Source organism: Gekko japonicus, unplaced genomic scaffold, assembly GCF_001447785.1.
Source record: "Gekko japonicus isolate JY-2015 unplaced genomic scaffold, Gekko_japonicus_V1.1 scaffold4460, whole genome shotgun sequence".
Classification (NCBI taxonomy): Eukaryota; Metazoa; Chordata; class Lepidosauria; order Squamata; family Gekkonidae; genus Gekko; species Gekko japonicus.
In genome coordinates this window covers 1-26,481 of record NW_015177150.1, presented here as the reverse complement: position 1 = coordinate 26,481, position 26,481 = coordinate 1, and the positions used below count along the sequence as shown (strand labels likewise).

The 26,481-nt window shown below is 45.2% G+C and overlaps 1 protein-coding gene across 1 annotated transcript; it reads right to left on the bottom strand.

Annotated features, from left to right (window-relative positions):
- Positions 1-10,644: 10,644 nt before the first annotated feature.
- On the bottom strand, positions 10,645-26,271 carry LOC107124842 (membrane-spanning 4-domains subfamily A member 8-like; the record flags this gene model as incomplete). The annotated part of the gene is made up of 5 exons (XM_015428345.1): positions 10,645-10,740; positions 12,251-12,364; positions 15,648-15,755; positions 22,631-22,687; positions 26,149-26,271. Coding segments are annotated over 5 exons (498 nt in total), but the record flags the coding sequence as incomplete, so codon positions are not given.
- Positions 26,272-26,481: the final 210 nt, after the last annotated feature.

The following is a 26,481-nucleotide window of genomic DNA, read 5'->3' as shown; positions in this document are numbered from 1 at the left end:
AAGCCATAGTTCTGATAAGAGCTGTTCTTGAAAAAGGGCCGTTTCTGCCCGAGCTCTCTCAGCCCCACCTAACTCACAGGGTGTCTGTTGTGGGGAGGGGAAGGGAAAGGAGTTTGTAAGCCGCTCTGAGACACCTTTGGGTAGTGAAGGGTAGGGTATAAATCCAATCTCTTCTTCTTCTTCTGGTCCAAAATCACCCACTCAGCTTCTACAGCAAGAACCTGGATCTAGCAGACCCTGCTCTGAAGCACTGACTGGTACACCTAGGGTAGCCAACCTCCAGGTGGAGCCTGAACATCACCAGGTATCACAACTGAACTCCCCCACGGAGAAAATTACTGCTTTGGAAGGTGGGCTGTATGGCATTCTGTTCAGCTAAAGTCTCTCCCCTCCCCAAACCCTGGCTTCCATAGACTCTACCAGAAAATCTCCAGGAATCTCCCTACCTGGAGATTGCAACCCTAGTCAGGACTGGTCCCAATGAGTTCCTCACAAAGGTCTGCTAAGGGTTTCCTTCCTTTGTTTGAACCAAGCCTGTTTGCCTACCATGGCGAAACGGGCTCCAGTTTACAACTCAGCTGTTTGCCCCAAACTCCTGTCCCATGGGCTTAAGTTCACTGCCACCACTCACGGAATCATCACTGCCTTTTTAGAGGGACAGTGAGACCCCTCTGGCTGAATCTCCCTATTTGGAGATGGAATCCCCAATCTTTGGGGGATCCCTGGAAAGTTGGCAACCAAAGGGTCTGGCCTTTCCTTGCTTCCCTGGGCTACCCCCTCCCTTTGGTATTGTGCAGAGCAGGGGAGACTATGTGATCAGAGCACAACACAGATTATTAGCCCAAATTAAAGAATTAATTTACACAGTTATGGAAAACACACACAAACACTGTAGGAGTAAGCACACACTATGAACCAACAGAATATAAATCAACAGGGGTTAAATGCAATCCTCTTTCCCAAAACACAATACTCTCTACCTCTGGAGGTTGTGGGCTCATGATTCCTTGGTCCGGCCTCTAGCTGTACTCCAGCCTCTCTCTGTAGCCCAAGATAGCAGGGAAACTTCCATTCATTCCCCAGCGCAGCCTACTGTGGAGTGGCTGAATTTCTGCTGCCTCCCAGGGACAAAGACTGCCTTGGGACAGTCCCTGTCTTCCCGCACTTTTTGGGCTTGGGGCAGCTGGGAACTGTAGGCCAGCAGAGGTGGAAGCCCCATTCAACCCAGTGAGTGATTCCCCTGCAGGTCCCTCTCTGGAACTACAACTCAATTAAACCTTATGGGGAAACATTTTAAACAAACAACCACAGCCATCTTACAAACACAGGTAACTGCCATTTTGTTACACCTACCAACAGCCACTGAGGGGAGGCAAGCAGGAAAAGCATCTTTGTCAAGAGAGAAAGCCGTTTGCCAGTAATTCTGACAGGGCCCAGTGGCTGAAGGGGGAGTGGGCAGGGAAGAGAAGAGAAGCAGACCCAGCACCCAGCTGACGGCTGACGGGCCAGTGGCTGAGGGAGTGCATGGAATGTTGCCACTCGAAAACAGAATTATTATATAGAGAGATGTGTCCAAAACGTGTCATGTAGGCACAGCTAAATAATGGCAGTTAATTTTCTTATTCTTCAGATTGCTTCCTCAATTATTGTTTATCCTACTTAATTACAACACATGAGAGAGGCTGGAACCTGATCTCTCTTATTATGAATTAGGAGTACCAATCTAATACATCCCAGGCCCTCACACAAAAAATCACACCTGAAAAATTTATGACAGGATTCATAGCAAACACCTCGCTGCCCCAATGTCCACCCTTTCCCCCTCCTCTTCTGTAATTGTCCTTAAAAATGTGGAAAAGGATTTTCACAATATATGAAGAAGTGAGGTATGAGTGTCAAAAGTTCATGCTGAAATAAATGTTGTCAGTCTTTGAAGGGGCCACTGGACTTCTGTTTTATTTTGCTGCAATAGACTAACACAGCTAACACTCTGGAACTTTAGAAAACTAATAGTACAACTCTTAAATCTATGGAAGTTAGTTATGCTAGGGTAACATCACAAATCTAGCCAAGTTTGATGTAAAAACCAACTTGAACAGGCTAGTCAAATATAACAGATATATTCCTGAACAACAGGTTAACTTTACAAGATTGTTCTGAATAAAATTTCTTTGAATTGATCTAAAAGTTGCATTATCTTAATACACCACATAGAGGAATATTAGGTTTTATTCAGAATTTTTATGTCCTGATGCAACAGGAATGTTAGGCAGTGAAGATGACCAAGTTTTAGCTTTACATAGTATAAAAATGGAAATAGATCCCCATTCATAAATTCTGTATCTGCACTTCAGATAAAGTGCTGAAGATGCATCATAAGGGCAATCTGGAAAGTCTGTGTATCCCAAGAGTATTCTATAGTCCCGTCCCCCCCCCGAAGACACAGTGTAAGTAAGGTTCAGGTGTTCCACTTGCACAGAAAAGCTTATACCGTGAATAAAACTTTGTTGGTCTTAAAGGTGCCGCTGGACTCAAACTTTGTTCAGTGTAAGTAAAGGTGATTATACTTAACTAGCAGTAAATCGCGTTGTAAAAGCAATACAACGAGCTCTAGAAAGATGTGATGTGTAACAAATGGATTGGCTAGAAGCAGGTTCAGTACATATTAGCAGTATGTAATAGAAAGAAACAAATGTGGAAGTAGAGACTCACATACCTTATGTTATACAATAACTGGTGTCGAAGGTCGCACAATGTGGGCCAGAAAATGCAGCACACAGAGCTCTGTGGAGTAATTTCTACAACTGGGCAGTCTGCAAACGTAGATCTGCCTGTGACTGTGTCTGTATTTGTGCTTTGCAGCATGCCTCAGGTGTTTGGCTTCCTGTTTTCTGTGTGTCTGGTCCCATCCTCTATCTCTGCATGTGTATATAACCACTGGCTTTTTTGTGATAACTTGGGCTGGTCCCCCCCCCCCGCCTCCGCTATGCTGACAGCTGTTTACTTGGCAGGTTTTGGTTCCATGGTGGAAAGTGTTGCCTCAGCAAACTTGGCTTAGAGGCTAAAGATGGTGGGTTATGTCCCCTGAGGAATTAATCATCATCTGGCGAGGAGAGCTGTGTTCACCAGAGCGAAGACAGTAGCTGTGTTCACTGGAGCGAAGCAACCGTCTTCTAAGGAAAGTTTTGGCAGGCGCCACTTCTATGGGCGGTACTCAGGCAATGCAGCCAGTGGATAGGGACAGCTTCCGAGTGACACATCATGGAGCCAACTGATTTAGGGGCATGTGGAATGTTCAGAAAGTGCCACCCCACTACTCAATTATATATAAGGAGAGATTTTTGTACATTATGTTTACTGCTTTTCAACAGCTGTTCACAGAACAGTTATAACAATCAGCAGCATAAAAGGTTTAGACATAGGATTGTAATATCTTTCTCAGAACTGTTTGAGCACATCAATTTCAAAGGCAAACCTTATAATGGATTGCTTTAAACACCTAACAGTTGTTAATCCTAGGCTGATGCTTTTAAAATAGTTCCTTTGTTCCAGTGCAAATCACTGCAGAAAGTAGCGGTAACCTTTTCCCAGTCGTGCACATCAACAAAATTCATAAGAACATACAAAACAGTTTACATTAATATGAAATAATGATAAATAATGAGAAAAGAGCTTGACGCCTCAAACACAAATTTCTTGTGCCTCACAATATACACCTTTTTCAAGGTCTATTGAAGTTAAGAAAAATTGACATGCTGTACAAGGTCTACCAGATTGTGAGAGACCTCCTATGTTTGGTTTTTGCCATACTAAAAATATTGAAGAACTGGTAACAAGAGCTGATATTGCCATCAAGAACCAACAATAACCTTGCAGTGTAGGACATTTCAAGTGCTGTTCATGTGCTACATGTCCTCTTACTACGGAACTGACAGAGGTTTTTCCAGCACATTAGAATTCATCTATAGAATTAAGGGACCTCACTACACGTGCCTCCAGGGAAGTAATTTATGTTATATCTTGCCCCTGCCAGAAATATTATGTAGGAAGTACAATGAGAGCAATCAGAACTAGGGTGTTGGAACACCATTCCAGAATTCATGCTGGGGTACTTGATGCATCCCTTGTTATGCACTTTAGGGGAAAAGCCCATAATCCAGATGATCTAAGATATTTTGTTTTATTTAAATATCATTGCCAACAGGAGAGTTATAGGAATGTCCATAATTTTCTGTTACAACAAGAGATGTCCTGGATCTTTAGATTGAGCACACTAGCCCCTGGTGATCTGAACTCAGAATGGGCTCTTTCTCGTTTTCTGTAAAGTACAATATTAGGGTGGCACTTGAGTGCACTTGTTGTCTGCTATATGTATAGGAAATTACATGAAGGATTATATAAGGTTGTGATATGCTGATGCATACAATTTTAAAGTTTTGCATAGTTACAACTAGTTTATTTAAGTATGTTTCTTTAATGCATTGAACAGCTGCAGTATGTGTATAAACCCTTTTTAACTTTAATTGATTGGCCTATGTGTCTCTTTATATTGTCTACTGCAGCTGTTCTAGCAATTATGCATCTTGTATTTTCATTATTGTTAGTGGAAGTCCCATAAGCCTTATGAAGACTAATAGCTTGATAAAGATATCGATTTGAAACAGGCCTGTCATGTAGTACTAACTTTGATGTCTTCATGCTACAAGGGACTTATCTTTGGCTGTTAAAATGAATACTTCTTCTGTCCTTACAGCATAAAGAAGATGGCTTGGTTCCTCTAAGATTGGATCTCAGCAAGGTTTATGTTCTGCTTGTAATTGCAGTTGTATGTATTTTAATGTAATTACGCACTTTGTACTTTATTTGCACTTTGCATGATAGTTTATCTTATAATACTATAAATATGGTATTTTTGGAAGGGAATATGGCAGGGAAGGGGGCAGAGAAATGGAGAAGCTCGGCCACCTTCCATCCTGTGTCCCATCTCAAAGGTGGCAGACAGTGGGGCAAGGATAAAAAACTCCTCTCCGACATTGGTGTTGTGCAATGCCAGGTCCATAAACAATAAGACCTCAGTCCTGTGGGACTTCCTGCTGGAGCAGGACATGAATCTGGCATGTGTGACCGAGACCTGGGTACGAGACGGGGAGACGGTTGCTCTCTCTGTTGGCTTCTCCTGGGTTCTCGGTCCTTCACCAATCTCGGACTTTGGGGCGGGGGGGAGAAGTGGCTTTGTTCATTAGGGAGGCTTACTCCTTCAGAGCACTCCCAGCGGTGAGGATCGCAGGCATTGAGTGTGCCGGCTTTGTGAGGGAAGCCGGGGAGAGTTTGACTATTTGGCTAGTGTACCGTCTGCCCATGCTCCGGCGGACAGCCTGCCACCTGGTGGAGGCTGTGTCGGGCTGGGCATTGGAACACCCTAGGCTGTTAGTCCTGGGTGATTTCAACGTCCATGCCGACGATGCGGCCTCCTCCCGGGCAGTGGACCTGGCATCATCCATGGCGGCGCTGGGATTCTCCCAAAATGTAACGGCCTTCACTCATCAGGCCGGTCACACGCTTGATTTGATCTTCACGGCGGGGGTTACAGTGGACCGGATTACTGCTACGGCAGTACCATGGTCGAACCACCATGCCCTGAGGGCCCGAGTGAACTTGTCACCCCAACCCTGTTTGGGCGGCGAGCGAATTTTGGCTCATCTGCAGAGCCTAATGGACCCACTGCGGCTTCAGATGGCCCTCCGGGATCCATTGCCCCCGGTGGCTCGTTAGATGAGCTAGTCGAGGATTGGCATAGCCGACTCTTGGCGGCCATTGACAAGATCGCTCCCAGACGCCCTCTGTGCCCTCGCTCAAGGCTGGCTCCTTGGTATACCCAGGAGCTGAGGCTGATGAAGCGAAGGCTCAGACAGCAAGAGAGACAGTGGCGGTGGGTTCACAACGAAGTGACAAGAGCATCCTATCGAACATTTATGAAGTCATATGAGATGGCAACCAAGGCTGTGAAGAAGGAATTCTATGCAGCCACGATTGCGTCTGCAAGCTCGCGCCCGGCACAATTGTATAGAACAATTCGGTCTTTAACCACCCTGCCACAGAGCAATCAAAATGTTAAGGAATTGGATATAGGCTGTGAGGCTTTTGCAAGCTATTCTGCAGATAAAGTCTTGTTGCTCTGCTCTGACCTCCCGGCCACACTTGAGACAGTACGTGAACTCAAGGCCCCATGCACGTCTTCTGGTCCCATTCTGGATTATTTCAGCCCTCTCAGCCTAGAGGAAGTTGACAGATTGATCTCAACTGTATGTCCAACCACATGCAGCCTTGATTGGTGCCCCTCCTGGCTAATTAAAGCTGGCCGTGAGGGGTTTCGAGGCACCATTAGGGACATTATCAACAGGTCCCTCTCAGAGGGCCTATTCCCAGGGGCTCTCAAGGAAGCTCTCTTAATAAAACCATCTTTGGACCCGGTCGAATTGGTCAACTATCGGCCGGTCTCCAATTTGCCCTATTTGGGCAAATTAATCGAGAGGGCAGTGGCGATACAGTTGCAGAGCTTTCTGGATGGCACTTCCACTCTGGATCCTTTCCTGTCCGGCTTCCGTCCTGGTCACGGGACGGAGAAAGCACTTGTCACCCTCACAGATGACCTCCGGAGGCATCTGTATGGGCGTGGGACGGCGGTGTTGCTGTTGTTAGACCTGTTGGCGGCATTCGACATGGTCGATCATCAGCTGTTTGCCCACTGCCTCGCCGACATGGGGATTTGGGGGCTGGCCTTGCAATGGCTTGTCTCCTTTCTCCAGTGTCAGGGACAAAGGGTGGCACTTGGGGAGGAGAGGTCCCGAAGGCACACACTATTTTGTGGTGTGCCCCAAGGGGCAGTGCTCTCCCCAATGCTATTTAACATCTATATGCGCCCCCTTGCCCAGATTGCCCAGAGGCATGGGCTTGGGTGTCAGCAATATGCAGATGACACCCAGCTCTATCTGTTGTTGGGCGGTCAGTCTACCTCTACCCTGAAAGATCGGGACCAGGTGTTGCAGGTTGTGGTGGGATGGCTCAGGTTGAGTTGACTGAAACTGAATCCAACAAAGACGGAGGTCCTTTGCCTGAATCGGAGTGGTTCAGGGTTAGGGGTCCCTCTTCCAGCCTTCGGTGAGGCGTCGCTGGTGCCAGCGCCGAGGGTCAGGAGTTTGGGAGTGCTCCTGGATGCTTCCTTGACAATGGAGGCCCAGGTAGCAGCTACTGCCAAGGCAGCCTTTCACCATCTTCGGCTGATTAGGCAGTTGGTCTTCTTCCTCGAATGCAATGATCTGGATTCAGTGATCCATGCTATGGTCACCTCGAGGCTAGACTACTGTAATTCTCTCTACACGGGGCTGCCCTTGGGGCAACTCCAAAAGCTGTGGCTGGTGCAAAACGCAGCAGCCAGGCTGCTGATGGGCTTCCCCAGGTGGGAGCACATCCAGCCTGTGCTGAAGTCATTGCACTGGCTGCCAATAGCGTTCCGGATTTACTTCAAGGTGTTGGTTTTGACCTTTAAAGCCCTAAATGGTGAGGGGCCTGCCTACCTGAGGGACCGCCTTTCCCCGTACATTCCACAGAGAGCCCTGCGGTCTGGAACACAACACCGCCTGCCCCCCCTGGGCCTAGGGACACCAAGTTGGCAGTAACTAGTGTTGTAAAATAGTCAAAAATTGTTTAATACTCAGGCTATTTGATGGATCTTGCTCTATTGGAAAGAAGAGAGTTCTTTGCCTTAAAAAAAACCTTTATTACTAAGGGTAAAGGGTACACGGGATTGCTACAAATTAACATGATACTAAGAGCTACATTTCTAAGCTTCCTACACACAAGACAAGCACACACGTAATGGAGATTTGTCTCCTTCTTCTTGACCCTAGAAAGGAAGTCACCTGAAACAAATGACCAATCTGCATCAAAGTAGAAGCTACTTTTCCCGGGCAAATCCCCCATTGGCTTGGTGCCAGGTATCCCTTCCAGGTCAGTCTAAACAATAGCAAACTAGGAATACAAGTTAACCCTATAATGACTGAATCAGACCTTGTAAACACATACATTTCCAACAACTAGGACCAGGGTTCTCCCTGGTGGTGCCAATGCTGTGGAACGAGCTCCCCAATGAGATTAGAGCTCTACGGAATCTCCAGCAGTTTCGTAGAGCTGTAAAAATGAAGCTGTTTCGCCAAGTGTTCCAATAAAAACTGACTGCTCCGGTGAGGCCGCAATAGCACTTTATTATAGGATGCCGCTGTATTTATTCACTTAGTCTTATTGTATTTATTGAAATTGTATGCATTGCATTTTATATTTTGTATTTGCTGGTTTTAAACTGTGTGTTGGTTTTAAAATGTTTGTAAGCTGCCCTGAGCCACCTTGGCGGGAGGGTGGGGTAGAAATTTAATAAATAGATATTTTTGCAAAACCCCCAGCCCCTCGAGGAAGACAACAATGAGGAAGGAAGCCCTCCATGGAGGCCCTGCAGTTAGATCCAAAAAACACTGGGGATGGGGCAACCTGGGGCAGACTAAGCAGAGCCCACCACCATGACTCTCCAGACCAGACCTGTGCAAAACACACAGGGTCATGAAACCATCCATGAAAAGTCCTCCTGGATAGAACTTCAATTCAATAATTTGCTAAAGGAAATTGTTTTCTTACCTGTAATGATTTTTATTTCTGACCTATAGAAGTTATTGCTTTTAAAAAAAACATGCCCTTGAGATAGGGAAACCTGGGTTTAAGTTGTTAAGTTGTTTAAATAAAGAATGCAAGTTCGCAATGGTGCTGAAAACCAGGGCTATTTTTGGGCAGGAACGCACAGGAACGGAGTCCCGGCTGGCTCCCAAGTTGGCCACGCCCAGCAGGAACTCATTAGCATAATAGGCCACACCCAACAGCAGAAACTCATTAGGATTGGCTACATTAGGGGTGTGTGGCCTAACATGCAAAGGGGTTCCTGCTACAAAAAAAGCCCTTGGTTTTGACAACAAGCAAGGTAAACAGAGTAACAAGCAAAAGGTGGGTGTGGCGGGATAACCACACTTCTGGTAACATGGGGGTGTGGCCTAATGTGCTAATGAGCTGTGCTGTCAGGGGTGTGGCCTAATATGCTAATGAGTTTCTTCTGTTGGGTGTGGCCTATTATGCTAATGAGTTCCTGCTGGGCTTTTTCTACAAAAAGAGCCCTGCAAAACCATGAACAACAGAAGCAAACCCCTCCAAGGTTCCTGCCTTTAAAAAAACCCTGACATGCACATTTCTTCATCACACACCCCACCTGATCATTTAATGAGCAAACCATTTTTTACAGGTATGCAAGTAGACAAGTTAATTCCCATAACTTGATCCCATGAATCCCTCAAGAATGAGGAATTCATGACTTCAGGAACTACCAATAGCACCTCCTCCAGCTGACCTCTGAAAAGGTTTTGACTCTGTGTTATTGACCCAAGAACTGAAAGCCATACAATGAACTTTGTTAATAAAGCTTTATTTAGCACATGTACTTCAGTTCATTATTGTTTTCTTCTTTAATTCCCCCCCAGTTGCTGAAAACAATAGAACAGTAGCAATGAAAGTAAATGTAAAGTATCAAAGCATCAAAGTATGATAGGTTTAAGTTGTTTAAATAAAGAATGCAAGTTCACAATAGTGCTCAAAACCATGAACAACAGAAACAAACCTTGGTTAAATCTGCTACTACCCCCCTCCTTGTGGGCAGAATTCCAAAACCAAAAGCATCATCAAGTGGTTAAAGAAACAATAGCAAGCAAATCTAATCATAGTCAGGATGAACATGTGGATGTGGTGTTAGATGTTGAAATGATTGAGTGGGCTACACAGAAATGTCAAACACTGCTGGGAAGATGAACAAGTGGAGCCGTGGCTTCATGTTAGTGGGAAGTCGAGCAACATTTGAATGAACATGCGTACGATGTCACTTGGTGCTCTGAGGTGAAGCCTCCTTGGTGAAAATCTTTTTTCAGGAGACAGAGACTTGGGCTTTGGATACAGCGGAGTAAACAGGCTCACCATTGTAGTGCATGGGACAGTTCTGTAAAATAGTTTAACTCTGCCTTTGAGTATATCACACATAAAAGTCTGGTCTGTGGTTGCTGCAGTTAAGTGGAATGCTCTTGACCTGGTTATTTGTAAGTGTTGCTTTCTAGCTTTCCTTCTAACCTAATCTTTTGGTCACATCATGAGAAGATGAGACCCACAGGAAAAGATAATAATGCTAGGAAAATTTAAAGGCAGTAGAAAAAGAAGAAGAGGAAGAAAAGAGGAAGATGGCCCTCAGTTTGCAAGACCTGATCAAGGCTGCTTGGAGGTTGTTAATTCATAGGGTCACCATCTGTTGGAAGCAACCAGGCAGCATATAACACACACAATCTTTTAGCCTTGAAATAAATGACTTGAGACCCCGAAAACAGCTGCAAAAAAGAAGTGCAAGTACATGGCTTCATGAAACCTTTACAGCAGTTTTGAGTGCTAGATAAAAAGTGAACGTTTATTTGAATGTTTTAAGGCACGGCTTGTAATCTGTGTTCAAACTGCAGTTTGATTAGTGTGAAGACTGCTGGCAAGACTTCTCTGTTCAGTTCCTGGCTGAGCCTCTCATTTCGGAGAAAGAGCCTCATAGGCTGGAGGGGCAGGATGGCCTTCAGCACAAGCCACACCTCCACTGACAGTATAGGGCACAAAAACCATGTCCTGAAACAAACACACAAACATTTATTTATTTAAAACATTCTAATGCTGCCTTTCCACCAAATTACTGTCCACAAGGCAGTGAAAAAAAACATTGAAACATTTAAATAGATAAAAATACAGTTAAAATTATAAATGAACGTCCTCCGTGGCCCAGTAGGAGTTGCCAGAGGTTGCCATGACTTCCAGGCATGGGCACACACACACACACACGTACACACACATGCAAAAATGCCAAAAAAAACCCCAACAACAATACGTAGACAACATCAGAAGTACAGCCAACAACCGTTACTGGGATTATGCCAGATGAAACAAAAAAGTCTTGACCTGCAGGCAAAGGACACCAATAGGTGGAGAGATGAATCTCCCTGGGGAAGGTGTTCCAACATTTTGGTACCACAATGGAGAAGGCCCTTTCTTGGGTGGCCGCTGACCCATCTAACCTCAGGTAGTGAGGGTAACCGAAGCAGGCCAGATGCCCCGAGCCAGTGTGTAGGTTTATAAGGGAGGAGGCAGTCCTTCAAGTACGTTGGCCCCAGGCCTACTATGCTTGACAGAAAATATTCTTTTTAGGAGTGGTTTGGGAGGAAGGGGAACTTTTTGTACTTTCTGCTTTTTGTAACTTTTTTAAAAAGTCTGGACAGGTTGTACTCGAGGACCATGTACAGCCTGCCAAAGTATTTCTACATTTCAGTTTATTTTGTTTTTTAAAATGGTGTGGGCCTGCTGGGGGTAGGAGAGAGGATGGGAGAGGTACACCACCAACCACTAATCTTGCATTTCTGTAGGATACGCAGAGAGATCACAGTGGAATGAATACATTATTGCTGAGCAGGAGCAGGAAATGCTTGACAGCAGTGCTTCCACTAATTTGCAGTAAATGAGAAACAAATGCACATTTATTGTACGGATGTATGGATGAAGATGAAAAGCAACGGCTGAAAAGAAATGACCTCCGTAATCTGGTTAGCAGTTGGTCCTAAGTTTTGTCCTTAAAGATATAAATACATGCCAATCGACCCTCGGAGCACCCATCTTTGCCCAACTTCTCCTCCATCCAAAAGTAACAGCAGCGAGTGACAGTGGATTCAATGGGTGAAGCCACGTGTGCAGAGGAAAAGACTGAACCTTTTCTCCCCTCCCCAGATGGCTGCGATCCAAACAGGGGCCTGAGTGCATGAGTGACACTAGTCATTTAAGATGTTGGGACGATCTGATCATGGATCTCCTAGTGATCCTCATCATAATCGCAGCTGGCAGTTGCCAAAGACCATGCCACATGGGACCACCTCCCAGGCTGGATGAGACTTGAAATCCAGAACCAACATCTGTTCTCAGAAATCATCTGACGATTCAGAAGGAGCTGTAAGATCCTTGTAGCACCCTGAAAGCATTTCCCAGTCACATGTTATTCACATGCATAAGGGGAACATCTCCATGAACTATCTTCTGATCTTTCAGATTTCCAACACCATCAATTTAAACACTGAGCAAGGTATCAAATGCATACCGGGTCATCGTTGCAGCAGGTAACCTGGCATCCAAAATGTGCTGTTGAAACAGTGATGCCAAACTCCAGCAAACTGAAGAAGAGGAGCAGAACACCAAGACCAACACCTACAGGCTGAAGAGCACAGACAAATGTAAGTGATCTATTAAGCACCTCTCACTGCCAGCAAGTTAGTTCAATCTGCAGCAATAACAAGCATCCTGCTAGCCACTTTCTAGGTCCAGATATCTGGAAAACACCAGTGGAAGAACTGGTGGCAATTTTGAAATATTTGCTCATGAAGTTTGCCCATCTTGTTTGAACATAAACCTGTAAAACCCACAGTAGTGGCTAAGAGCCTGGCCAGGACCTTCTCAGGACCAAGCTACACCATAACACAGCATGTTCTCTGCCAACTCCCGATCGCGAAATTCCTAGAGATCTGGGGGGGGGGGAGCCTGGGGAAGGGGATGTCTGGGGAGGGGAGGGACCACAGTGGGAAATAATACTATAGAGTCTGCCCAGAGCGGCCATTTTCTCCATGGGAAATGATCTCTGTTGCCTGGAGATCAGCTGTGATTCCGGGAGATCTCTGGCAACCCTGTTCTCTGTGCTCAGCACACTTCCCTGGCAGCCACACGGCAGCTGTGTGTGGAACGCCCTTATGAGAGCCTGTGGGGAGGGAGCCCAACTCCGTTTGGGACTGTGGCGGTGGCTGGGGAGGGGCTCCTGGCCTTCCCCTCTGTGCTGTTTTCCTGAGCTCCTCCCCCATGCTGTGGCCCCCACGGGCTCCTGCAGGCTTTAGAAACAACATTCCCCTCAGGGGCTGTGTGGCTGCAGGTTCCCCAGGCCTGACTCATTAGAAACATGTCACAGAGTTTGGTTCGACGTCCATTTGGTATTTTGCAACATTTCAAGTCAAGGTTACGTTTACAAGCCACATAGGGTTCCCAACCCCCCAATGGGGGCAGGGATTCCCCTGATCTCGGGGGCCCCAATCCACCACCAGCAAGCTGGCTGGCAGGGGGAGCCCCACCCCGGTGCAATGACATCACTCAGAAGTGACATCATCACACCAGGCACATCATGTAGGGGACACCATAGAGTTTTCAGCCAAACGCTAGAGCATCCCCTGCAGAATGGGCCCAGTGCAATGACATCACTTCCAGGTGATGTCAGCACATTGGGGACATTCCCACCCACTCCCAGAATGCCTCCCAGATCCCCCTGCTGGCAAGACAAGGGGGCCCGGTAACCCTACTGCAAAGGAATGCTTTGCTGTTTTAGAAATTGCATATGGCAATATTGCTTCAGCTTCTGAAATGAAACTTACATTTTATGAGACTTATCAGCATGTTAATGAACCCTCATCAGCATATCTAAATTGTTTGCATCCTTTGGCTATGGAAATACTAGAAGACAGGGGGGTTACAAAGGAAGAATTTAAACTTTATGCACAGGAACAATTTTTAGAGGATGCTGGTGTGAAGCATTGTTACTGTCAGAATCTAGGGTCAGTCCAAGCCAAATACCAGAGTCAGAGTCAAAGGTCAGTCCAAAGGTCAGTTACCAAGACAGCAGAGTCCAGTTCAAAGCATCATACAGGAAGCAAGATCCAACAGGCCAAGGTCATTCACAACATACAGGCTCCCAGCCCTGGGTTTTATAGGCACTCCCTAACAAGCCCTTGTTAGCACCCAGCTGCTTGGGAGTCCTGCTGCAACTACCCCAGGCTGTCATCAGCAAGCAGCTGGCAACAGGCCAGGAGACGAGCACTCTGCTTCCTTGCTTGCAGCTCCCTTCTAAGCTTGCGTCTGATTGTTCCACCAGCGCACAATCCTCCCGTCGGGATGGTCTGATGTCAGACCATCTCGAGCGGGTGCCATTTTAAAAAATCTCTACGCATGTGCAGATCAACAAGGACGCGCTGTGACGCCAATGCGCATGCGCAAACGGTTTTTTTTTAAAAAAAAAACACTGCACATGCCTCCGTCAGTGGACACTGTCTAGACAATCCACAATGGAGGCAGCGCGCGGTAAGGCGATTCACCAGGGGGGTCTGGTCATGGTACGATGGATTAAAAAGATCAGGATAAAATTCAAACTGGCATAATGGTGAAATTAGCTGCCCGTCTGAATGCCCCCTCTGTCATCTGGAGATCATTTATAATTGATAGGGAGTTCTTCAGGACTCACCTGGAGGTTGGCAACCCTAGCATAGAAAGAGCTCTGTGTTCTTTAAGGGGGGGGAGAGGAGAGAGACTTTGGGCTTTCTTGGTTGACTGCAAGCTGTAGCAACAAGGATTAGCTACGTACATGAGATATTCTAGTCCTAAAGGATATGGGGTGGGACTCTTCTCCCAATGCCTGCCCTGCTGTGCCAAATTTCCCCTTGCAGTCTGGACTCTTCTGCTTGTCTCCTACTCACCAAGCCTTATCCCCCGACCTGAGCAAATCTTCCCCAAGGTGCTCCTCTTGCTGCTTTCCAGCTCAGATGCCTTAACCTCCTTGGGCCACCAAACGCCATTGCATTGTCGGTCTGCCTTTTCCTTGTGCTACTGTTCCTCAAGCTGTGGCTGCCGTGCTGTTTGTGTCACTGTTTGGAATCTTTCCTATCCATTTCCCCATAGACTCTAATGTTAAAGATGGGTACCTTTCATTGCCTCAAAAAAGACAGGGGGATTCTATTTGTCTGAAAGTTGATAGCGTGGGTGTTATAATAATTGTCCTCGAGGAATACTACAACCCTTCAAGTTTTGTCCAATTTGGGGTGTGTCTTTCCTTGAAACCAGTGGGAGAGAACAACAATATAGAATTATGAAAATGAAGCAGCAAAAATGGAAGGAACAAGAATGAAACAACACCTTATGATCAAACCTAACAATGAAACAGTCCCTTTTGGCATTAAAAACAAAACAAACAAACTTGTTATATACAAGTCTAGAAAACAGAAAACTGCTCAGGTTGCGAAGTATTTCAGTCCCATTAGCACATGTTCCTTCTGTGACTCCAACCAATACTGTAATGTATTAGAACAATTACATGAATCACCTCATTGGACTCCCATGTTAAGCTTCGAGCCAAGCTAGGGCTCCTCTGAACGAATTTCCTATTGGTCGCTTTGTAACAGCGACCAATCAGAACGATGCTATTCCCTGGGAGGGAAAGACTCCCATTGGTCTTTAACTCATCAGTCTCATTGGTTGTTAAATGTAAATAGGCATGGCTATATTAGCCCGGTAATGTTTAAAAGGAGCATAGCTCCCACTGTTTGGTTGTTCTGGTTTTGGAATGCGTTTGAGTGTTTGCTTGCTACTTCGAATAAAGCTGAATCACTGAGCTAAAATCATTCTCCGATCCTTTGTTAGCGCGATCTAACAAATACAGTCAAAGGCATTAGTGCTATTTGTTCACTTACATTTGTGTCACCTGGTAGGATATTCACAATCAGTTCTGAGATATACAGAATTATGCCAGTTAATGCCATCACAGCACTTGTGATGTTCATTCCCATGCTACATTTCACCTGAAAGAGTCCGAAAATCAATTAAGCTTCTTCAAAGAACATTGATAGGTTTGATTTCTAGTGTATCTACCATTAAAATATGCTCTAGGCAAAGCTTCCAACTGTATCCCTGAGGATGGTTCTTGTAGCTAGAGTGTAGTAGAGAAGACAGATAGGAAAGGAATGTCATGTCACATGAAAATATATATGTTATGAGGTTCATATAATGTCTGTTTTATATGACTAATATAATTTGGGGAAATGGGTGATGGTTTTTGTACATTGGGTTAGGTCTCTTTCAATGGGATGGATCCTGTCAGATGTTTCCGTTGATGTAAAAGGGTGATTTTTACTGATTCCTCTCTCACACACCAGCCCACTTGTTTCCTCATTCCCATTCCCACCCCCACCCCCAGCAGCATTTCAGTGGCCATATTTGGCTGCTGAGGCAGGGAGATGTCCACTCCGTGGACAATCCTGTCCATCATGAGACATTACTGCTGGATCAAACAGAATGAGTATTTCTGCTTATTGATTTTGCAGCCTTGTGACTGCAGATACCTGGATGGCTCCAATGTAGTCAAGGACATTTTCACTTCTATGGATCGGAGCTCCTGACAGTACCATCGATTGTGTCCAGTCCAAATTCCTACGTAAAGTTTTGGGCTTGCCAAAGTGTGTCCCATATGCAGTTCTTTGCTTAGAAACAGCCCTGAATCTAGTCAAAACCAGAGCATGGCTTATGACATTTAAATATTGGCTACGTCTACATTATAATTCTGACCCAGGGAGCCTCATTTACTAAATGCTCTCAGTGTCTAACATGTCCAACTGGATAACATATATTGAGAAATAAATTAAGGCCATGGGTATATTTTTGGGTTCACTGACTATGCTCCCATCAGCGGGTACATTCCAGTTGATCAAACAGAAGATGTTGGATATTGAGCGTCAGGAGTTACATAGTCTCGCCAACAAAACCTGCTCTCCTCAGAGCTTTGAGATACCCCTCACTGTAGGTAGGATGTATCTGGCTGAAGAGAAAGCTCTGCGGAGTTGTGGCGCTTGTAGGGAGGATAAATATGAAGCCTGACACATATTCATATCTCAATAAACAAATCATTTTCAGGAGAGTGTTGTTGACAGTAAGTTTGTTCATGAGTCTGACACACACACCCTTTGACCCACCAAGCACAGAATTGGCAGGGATGAAGGGGCGCTTTGGGTTAGGATCCCCTGGGAGAGAGGCTCCAGGGAATAGAGTGGACCTGAAGCTGCGAACAAACACACAAAAATAGGAGGAAAACGTCTCCCCACAAAAGCACTTCCACTCCCTCTTGACACATAATAAGATACCTCTGCATCCCCTAGTGGGACATGGGGCTGGGAATCCTGATAGGCAACAACCCAGGTCTCTGTCTTCTGAGGGCATTAAGGGAGGGCAAGTGACCACAAATTCTCCCCTGAATCTTAATTTGGGCTGCGGTCACACGTAACAGAAGCCACACAAGTGAGACGGAAAACAGCCGGAGTTTCCGGGCGCGATCTCACCAGCACATCTGGGAAGCGTAGCACTTCCGTGGCTCAACCGAGGCTTCCAGACGAAACTGCGTGGCAAAAAACTAGTACCTTGGAGGTACTAGTTTCCGGAAACTGCGGGGCAAGGGCGGGCGTCTGATCGCGTTTCCGGAGGCATCCGGCGCCCGCCCATGTCCCCTTGCAAATAAGGTGGGTTTTTTTGTCCAAGTCTCTGTGGATGCGCATGCGCACCCAACGGAGCATGCGCATTTGTCATGTACACAAAAATAAAAACAGTTTGCCGCGGCGCGCGCTTCTTCGTTGCTTTGATTTGCTTTCCCATCTGTGGCATGCATTCATCCTCATTAAACTGATTTTGTAATGCTGGACTTTGGATCTGATGATGTATCTTTGTGTTTTTTCGGAATAAGAATTACATTTGCATCCCTCCATGTTCTGGGGATTTCCTCTCCCTTTAGAATGTTATTAAAAAGTTTCGTCATTGGTTTAACAATTTGAGCTGTCAGCGCTTTATAATACTCAGTATTAAAGCCGTCAGGGCCCAGCGCCTTATTCCTCTTCAGGGCCTTTATAGCTGTCCCCACTTCCTTCTCAGTGATAGGTAAATCAAGAAATTCCCTGTGCTCTATCGATAGAGGTTTCAGATCAGATTTAGATTGTAAATAACTGCTGATATCAGTATCATTGGGTGAGGAGGACGTATAAAGATTTGAGTAGAAGTCTTCCATCGTTTTTAATATTTGAGGTGTCTCTGACTGTAGATTGCCATACTTATCTCTAATGGAAGTAATGATCCTTTCCGCTTGTTGACGTCTGGCTCTCCAAGCTAGAACTTTGAGAGCTCTGAATCCCTTGGTGTTTGACTTCCTCTTGAGCGAAAGCGATGAATGTATTTGGGCCGCAGCTTCTAGAGATTCTAATTGTTTGCGCAGGTGCAGCAGTCGGGTATATATTTTGGGGCATCCGGTTTGTTTATGTTTATTTTCCAGAATTTCAATATTAATTAATAAATTTTGCTCAACAGCTTCTTTCTTTTTTTTCCAGGCCGCAAAAAGAGCAATGCATTTGCCACGAAGCACCGCCTTAGAAGCATCCCAAACTCCATGTGGCGAAACTCCACAATTTTCATTATATTGAAAGAACTCATCAATTTCCTTTCCTAATTCTTTAAGTATATTTGGGCTTTGCAATAAAAAGGATTTGAAACGCCATTGTGGTCTGTTGTTAATAGATTGACCCCATTTTATACTGCATGTGACTGGGGCATGGTCTGACCATCTACAACTACCAATACCCGTAGAGTCAATCTGTGTCATCAGGTCCGCTGAGGTAATTATATAATCAATTCTGGAATACGTTTGATGTCGAGAAGAAAAAAAAGTATAGTCACGTGAAGTAGGATTACAGACCCTCCATATATCACAAAGGCCTAGCTTATCAATTAATTTCTGAAGTGGACTGGGTGAGCCTTTCTTAGAGGCCTTAAAGGACCGGAAATGTGGATTAGACCTGTCTAAGAGATCATTCATGGTGCAATTAAAATCCCTAATATCAAAGACCCTTTCCTAAAAAATTGTAACTTCGTGAGAGTATCCTGAAGAAATTTCATTTGTGCTTGGTTAGGCGCATAGATTGAGGCCAAGGTGGTCCGTATTCCATTCAATAAACCATTTACAAAAACATACCTGCCCTTCTCATCTATGTCAGACTCCTCTAGAATAAAACTAGTGTGTTTGGACACTAGTATCGCCACCCCTCTCGCTTTAGAGGTCCCATAGGCCAGGTACTGATTTGGAAACCATTTGGAATTGATTGCAAGGCTATCTTTCTTTATAAATGTTTCTTGCATAAAGATAACATTGGTCTTTTGTTGCCTAAAGTATGTAGATAGACGCTTGGCCTTGACCTTGTTGTTAAGGCCTCTACAGTTTAGGGATACTATATTTAAACTATTAAGAGCCATTGTTTATCATACTTGGAGCGCAGGCACATAAACAGTACTATCACTCTAAATCTGCAATAATACCCGCCAATATACATTTTAGGCAAAGACTTTACCAAATTTCTGAGCATGGAGTTCAATACAACTAGCTTGTAGCTTATTAATGACATAACAACCCTGAGTAACCTTCGAGCTCTACCCTTCCAACACCTCCCCCACCCCCTCCGGCACAAGGATAAACTCCTTGTTGGGCAAGAAATGCCCTCCCACGAGAGGTGTCAGAAAAAAGAACACACAAAAGAACAACATTGGTTACACACACTTTTAAAGGAAATGTGAAACCAAACCCCCAGCCCTCCTCCCCCCCCCAACCCCAGAGAGCATAAAACATAGCATGTCAGTAAGGTCAGAAAGATGAAAATTGCAACAATGAAACAAAACATTCAATAAAGCCCTCAGGACGCCAAATCACTCGTCAGCAATAGTGCTCTGCCAAACTGGGATCCTGCTCCATCGCGCAGGAACATCCAGATCCTCCAGCCTTCTTTTCTTCATGTTAATCGATTGCTGCTCAGTCGGGGAGAAGTCAGTTCTCAATGCCTTCAGTATGTCTATGCCCGAGTCAAAATCATCGGCTTGATAATTGTTGCCGTTGAGGCGAACTTGCATGTAACCTGACGGCAGCCATCTATATCTAACTCCCACTTCTGTCAGTTTCTTGGTAATCGGCTTCAGGTTCCGTCTCAACTGTAAAGCCTCTGGGGCCACATCAGGGAAAACGGAGATCTCCTCGTTGTTAAACATAAAGGAGCCTTTATTCTTCGCCATTTGTAAGATTTTAAGCCTTGTTCTCGCCTCAGCAAACTCCACTAAAATGTCACGGGGACCTTTGCGCTTGTTCGAATTTGCGGAGCCCAACCGATACGCATTGATTATAAACGGGGCTATCCCTTCCTCAAGTTTTAAAGTCACAGCCAGCCAGTGTGAAATAAACATAGCTACCTCAGATGTACCTTCCGCTTGCTCAGCAATCCCCCAAAACTTTAAAAATCTCTCTCTAGATTTATGCTCCAAATAAAATATCTTGTCCCTTGTCCAAGTAACCTGTAACCGTTGAACATCTCCCTGGTTAGTGATCGCGGCTTCCAAGGCAGTCTCTGCCGTCTGGGAGATTTTGTTCATTGCGGTAGTTAATTCCTCCAGCTGATCAGCCATGGGCTTTATCATGTCGCTGATCTCAGATAAAATTTCTTTCTTAACATTTTTAAGGACTTCGCAAAGATCGCTCTTCGTAAGTCCGCATGAATTGGAGCCCGAAGCGGCTTCTCTGTCAGCCATTTTATGGCCCTTCGCTTTACCACTGATGAAATCGTCCGATGGAGACTCCGACACAAAAAGAGATCGTGTGGACTTCAGACCAGGGGCCGCTGGTTTAATATAGTCTTTGCCAGTTTTGCCCATACTTTGACTGAAAATTTTCGCCTTACTGCTAATTATCTCTAGGTAAGGGGAGAAACGGGCTCCAGAGACGGTTCAACAGGCGCCTGCCATGCACGAGCCGAAGCCCCGCCCCCCCCGACTTTGGATCTGATGATGATTTATTCACAGCAGACAAAACTTGCCTGTGTGGTTCCTTCCCACACTAGTAAGTTAATGTTAGAAGTTCTGAATTATAAGGAAGAATAAATGACATTTCTCTTTTCACTATAAATGTCATTCCTACTGTGACACTCCGTGGGGTCTTCCAGAGTGGCCCCTGGTCTCTCATGCCATCCTAGGGGTTTGGGAAGGAGGGGGAGGAGACATCTAGGGGGAACATGGCTTCTGTAGTCTCAGAATTAGGAGCCAGGTGGTTATGTCACCTTCCTTGGAGTCCCTGACTGCTACTGCCCTTCTCTCTTGCAGTACCTCTAGGCAGTTAGCCGGTCCTTATCCTCCCTGACTTCAGCATTCCCTTCCACCCTTTCATCTGTCCCCCCCTTTCCACCACTGCCCCACTACCCTCTCTCCCACTGGCTCCTCTGCCTCTCCATCTCCTTGGGGACCCTATTGGGTGAGAGACGGTCCCTTCTTCTCTTCTTGGCCCTGCCTTCCACTTCTCTCCCACCCCTCCAGCTCCCTGGGTGTGGCTCCTATTCATAGTCCCAGTCCAGAAACCACATCAGCTGCCATTCCTCCTCTGCCACCAAGGAACTCCTCATTGATGCAGGTAAGCTGTCCCTCACTGCCTCCAGCCACCCTCCCTTGTGTTGGAAATGTATGTATTTACAATGTCTGACAATCCAGTCATTATAGGGTTAACTTGTTTACCTAGTATTGCTATTGTTTGACTGACCTGGAAGGGATACCTGGCATTGAGCCAATGGGGAATTAGCCCGGAAAAAGTAGCTTCTATTGTGATACAGATTGGTTGTTTGTTTCAGGTGACTTCCTTTCTAGGGGTCGAGAAGAAGGACAGATTCTCCATTATCTCTGTGTTAGTGTTGAACTATAGGCAGCTTAGAAAATGTAGCTGTTAGATGTTCTGTTTACTTGTAGTTTTCCTGTGTACCTTCACCCTTAGAAATAAAGGTTTTTAAAGGCAAAGAAATCTCTTCTTTCCAATAGAGCAAGATCCATTGATACTCTGAGTAATTTACATACTTTTGACTATTTTTACACCACCTTGCTGCAGTCATCGCAGAGGTGTGGCCTGGCGCATCCCAGCTGTTTCACCTCCCCGGAGCTTGGCGTTCTCCTCAGGGGGTCTGGCTGCCAGCCCTGTTTCTCTTTTCAGGGTTGGTGCCATAGGCCCCCAGGAGGCGAGCTGCCAGCATCGCCAATGGGAGCAGGGCCGGCTGACACAGACCCAGGTGCGCTTGGTGAGGGTCAGCTGCAATGCTTCTGGGGGGTTCGCCTGTCCTCGCCTGATGTCAGGCCCACTACAGCCCCAGCTGTGGTGGCATCAGGAACTCCTGGGCCCAGACTTGGACACCTACCAGATATTTGGGCAACTACAGGCATGGAAGGAACCACTTTGTGGGCTTCTCCTATGTGACTTGGGGTTCTAGATAGTACTGTTCTTGTGAATGAAAGAGCTACTCTGCAGTAGTTTCCACAATATGAACAGTATGCCTGTGTTATGAACAAAAAATGGAAGATCAGGGTCTGAACGGCTCACCCAGGCCTGATACAAAATTTGGCATTCTGTAAGAAAGGTCCATTTTAGTCAAAGTTTGTTGGGTACACTGAGACATGTTGATAGGATGAAGACGCAGTGGGGAATTTGATGGGAACAGGACTGCTGGTTCCTGTTCTAAGTGGGCAGCAGAGTTTCCAGAGTACCTCTTACAGAAACCATCAACTGATAAGGAAGAAGGTTGTTTGTTGACAACTCTAGTTTCAAATAAGAAATATCTATATTTATATATCTCACCAAAGACTTGCTCAGATGATTTTCAACTGACACTGAAAGGGATCCAGAAATAATGAACTATCAAAAGAAAAAGAAAAAGTATTAAACTGTAATTCACACAACATTTACAGAACAATTGTCTCTATTTAGAAACAATGGGATAGATGTTAGATAACAGCATATTGTCTCATTAAGCTTAACTAGTATCATCTTTAAAGCAGAAGAAACACCGGTCTTCTGGTTACCTTAGGTTTCTACCTCTTGCTCCAGCAGCAATGCATGTAGAAATAACAAAGAGGCCACACATTTTTCTTAGGCCCAATCTGCATCTTGTATTTGCTCCGCTGTTTTACTAAACCCACAGTGGAACAGAAAAAGATGCAGCTCAAAATCACATTCAAATACCCTGGGCTAATGCCATATTGACTTCTGAGTCACCCCTGCATGGCCATAAAACAACCATAAATCTATGCAGATGGTTCCATAAAATCGAGAGATCAAACAAAGTGAAAGTGGCATGCAGTCTGGACACTGCCATAAAATCTGACAATCAATCAAAGTGAAAGTGTCATGCAATGTAGAAGGGAATTTCTGTTCCAGCCTGCATTTTGGTAAAACAGCAGAGCAGATGCTAGATGCAGATTGGGCCTTAGCCTGCCTATTGTTTTTAAACTCGTGATTATGGCTTTTGAATGAAAAATAGCCCTTTTTAAATTGGTGTTAAATTATATCAACCTAGATGATTACTGTCAGGGCTCTCCTTCTTAAGGTTTTGTCTTTCTCAAATAAAAGTATTGTCATGGGTGAGAACAAGGGAATTCCAAATCCTTGTGTCTGCATTCTGTCAGATTCCTGGACAATTGAGCACCCAACAACACTGAGGCTATAGCAAGTTTCAAGCTGTGACTTTCTGTGTCAGAACTGATATTTTGGCGCCAACCCTGAAGTTATACAGGGTTCTAACAAGCTCCCCCCACCCAGTGAACCCTCCAATCACATTCCTTGCATAAACCCTTTGGTGAACATCTGACTCCATTTCAGAGATCCTTCCATCATCTCATAAGAACATAAGAGACGCCAATGTTGGATCAGGCCAAAGGCCCATCCAGTCCAACACTCTGTGTCACACAGTGGCCAGAAATACCAGTGCCATCAGGAGGTCCAGCAGTGGGGCCAGGACATTAGAAGCCCTCCCACTGTTGACCCCCCCCCAAGCACCAAGAAGACAGAGCATCACTTGCCCCAGAGCCCCTAGCTATACCTTGTGGCTAATAGCCACTGATGGACCTCTGCTCCATATGCTTATCTAATTCCCTTTTGAAGCCGTCCATGCTTGTAGCACCCACCACTTCCTGTGGCAGTGAATTCCATGTGTTAATCACTCTTTGGGTGAAGAAGTACTTCCTTTTATCCGTTCTAACCCGACCGCTCAGCAATTTCATGGAGTGCCCACGGGTTCTTGTATTGTGAGAAAGGGAGAAAAGTACCTCTTTCTCTACCTGCTCTTTCCCATGCATAATCTTATAAACCTCGATCATGTCACCCCTCAGTCGTCTTTTCTCCAAGCTAAAGAGCCCTAAGCGCTTTAACCTTTCCTCATAGGGAAAGTGTTCCAACCCTTTTATCATTCGAGTTGCCCTTTTCTGCACTTTTTCCAAAGCTATAATATCCTTTTTAAGGTGTGGTGCCCAGAACTGCACACAGTATTCCAAATGAGGTCTCACCATTGATTTATATAGGGGCATTATTATATTGGCTGATCTGTTTTCAATACCCTTCCTAATAATCCCCAGCATAGCATTGGCCTTCTTTATTGCAGTCACACACTGTCTCGACATTTTCAGTGAGTTATCTACTACAACTCCAAGATCTCTCTCTTGATCTGTCTCTGCCAGTTCAGACCCCATCAATGTGTATTTATATTTAGGATTTTTGGCTCCAATGTGCATCACCTTGCACTTGGCCACATTGAACCCCATTTGCCATGTTGACGCCCACTCGCCCATCCTTGACAGATCCCTTTGGAGTGCCTCACAATCCTCACTGGTTTTCACCACCCTGAACAACTTTGTATCATCCGCAAATTTAGCCACTTCACTGCTTACTCCCATCTCCAAATCATTAATGAACAAGTTAAAAAGCAGTGGACCAAGTACTGATCCCTGTGGTACCCCACTGCTTACCCCCCTCCACTGGGAGAACTGCCCATTTATACTCACTCTCTGTTTTCTATTAATTAGCCAGTTTTTGATCCATAAAAGGACTTGTCCTTTTATCCCATGATTTTTGAGCTTGCTTAGGAGCCTTTGATGAGGAACTTTATCAAAAGCTTTCTGGAAGTCAAGGTAAATAATATCTATTGGATCCCCCTTGTCCACATGTTTGTTCACCCCCTCAAAGAACACTAACAGGTTAGTGAGACAAGATCTTCCCTTACAGAAACCGTGCTGAGTCTGCCTCAATAGGTTTTGTTCATCTCATCTGTCTGTTACCTTAGGACTACTAAAGTACCTATCATTGTGATGGCCAGAGAGTTTATAGAGCATTCGGGATGCGTGTGTGTGCATGCTGTACACTGTGGGATGTGTTGAAGATGAAGAGACATGTGGAAGCCCAGGACAATTATGGAAGACAACATTGTGTACAGAAGCGGAGTTGTATTCATTTCTCCGTATAAATTAATGACTATTGTTCACGGAGACAGGAAAAGACACAGATCTTGATGGGGACTTAACTAAATCCTGATGATGAACTGATGAACCCATGAAGATAGATTTAGGTGGGTAGCCGTGTTGGTCTGAAGCAGCAAAACAAAGTTTGAGTCCAGTGGCACCTTTAAGACAACAAAGTTTTATTCCTAGTATAAGCTTTTGTGTGCACACACACTTCTATAAGTGGACTCTAATCTGTGAGAGCCGGGTTTGATTCCCCACTCCTCCACTTTCACCTGGCTGGATGGCCTTGGGCAAGCTGTAGTTCTGATAAGAGCTGTTCTTGAAAAAGAGCAGTTTCTGTTAGAGTTGTCTCAGCCCCACCTGCCTCACAGGGTGTATGTTGGGGGAGGGGGATGGAAAGGAGTTTTTAAGCCGCTCTGAGACTCCTTTGGGTAGTGAAGGGCGGGGTATAAATCCAGTCCTCTTCTTCTTCTTCAGGTGTGCATGCACATAAAAGCTTATACCAGGAAAAAAACCTCTGTTGGTCTTAAAGGTGCCACTGGACTAAAACTTTATTTTCCTGATGAACCGAGTCACTGAGAAACTGGCAGCAGTCCACATAGCTCTGGCCTCTGTTTTGTGGACATGTTCGTGTGTGAAGGAACATTGAGAATGATGCCCAGTCCTTAAGGTTCAAGGCAACTAACATTTATTTCCTTCATTTTCAAAGTAATCATCTTTCTATCCCATTTTACAGATATTAAACCAAGGTAATGAAGACACAGAAAATAGACAACTGAACAGGAATTGCATCAGTTCCAAGGATTAAATTCAGGATTATTAACACTGAAACACTTTAGCTCTCAAAGACAATTTAGTACTTACAAATATTGCACCCCAGAATGGATAACCTCCAACTGCAGCCAAAGGTATGTAGACTTGACCAAAAACAGTTAATGAGACAGCCCCAAAGCCGATGTGCATCAGTCCAATCATGATCTGAATGGCCTGTGGGAAGAAAATACAAGATAAGGCAACTCCTTTAGACCAGGGAAGAGACAAGTTCTGATCATTTAGCACAACTTGGAGAATCATTTGGAAACAGGGGAAATGCTCATTCGGTCTATTCCTTTTGATCAATTTCAAACTGAAACAGGATATTTACCAAGAACTCACCAGTGAACCAGTGAACTGCCTTGACGTGGGGAGGGGGCTTGC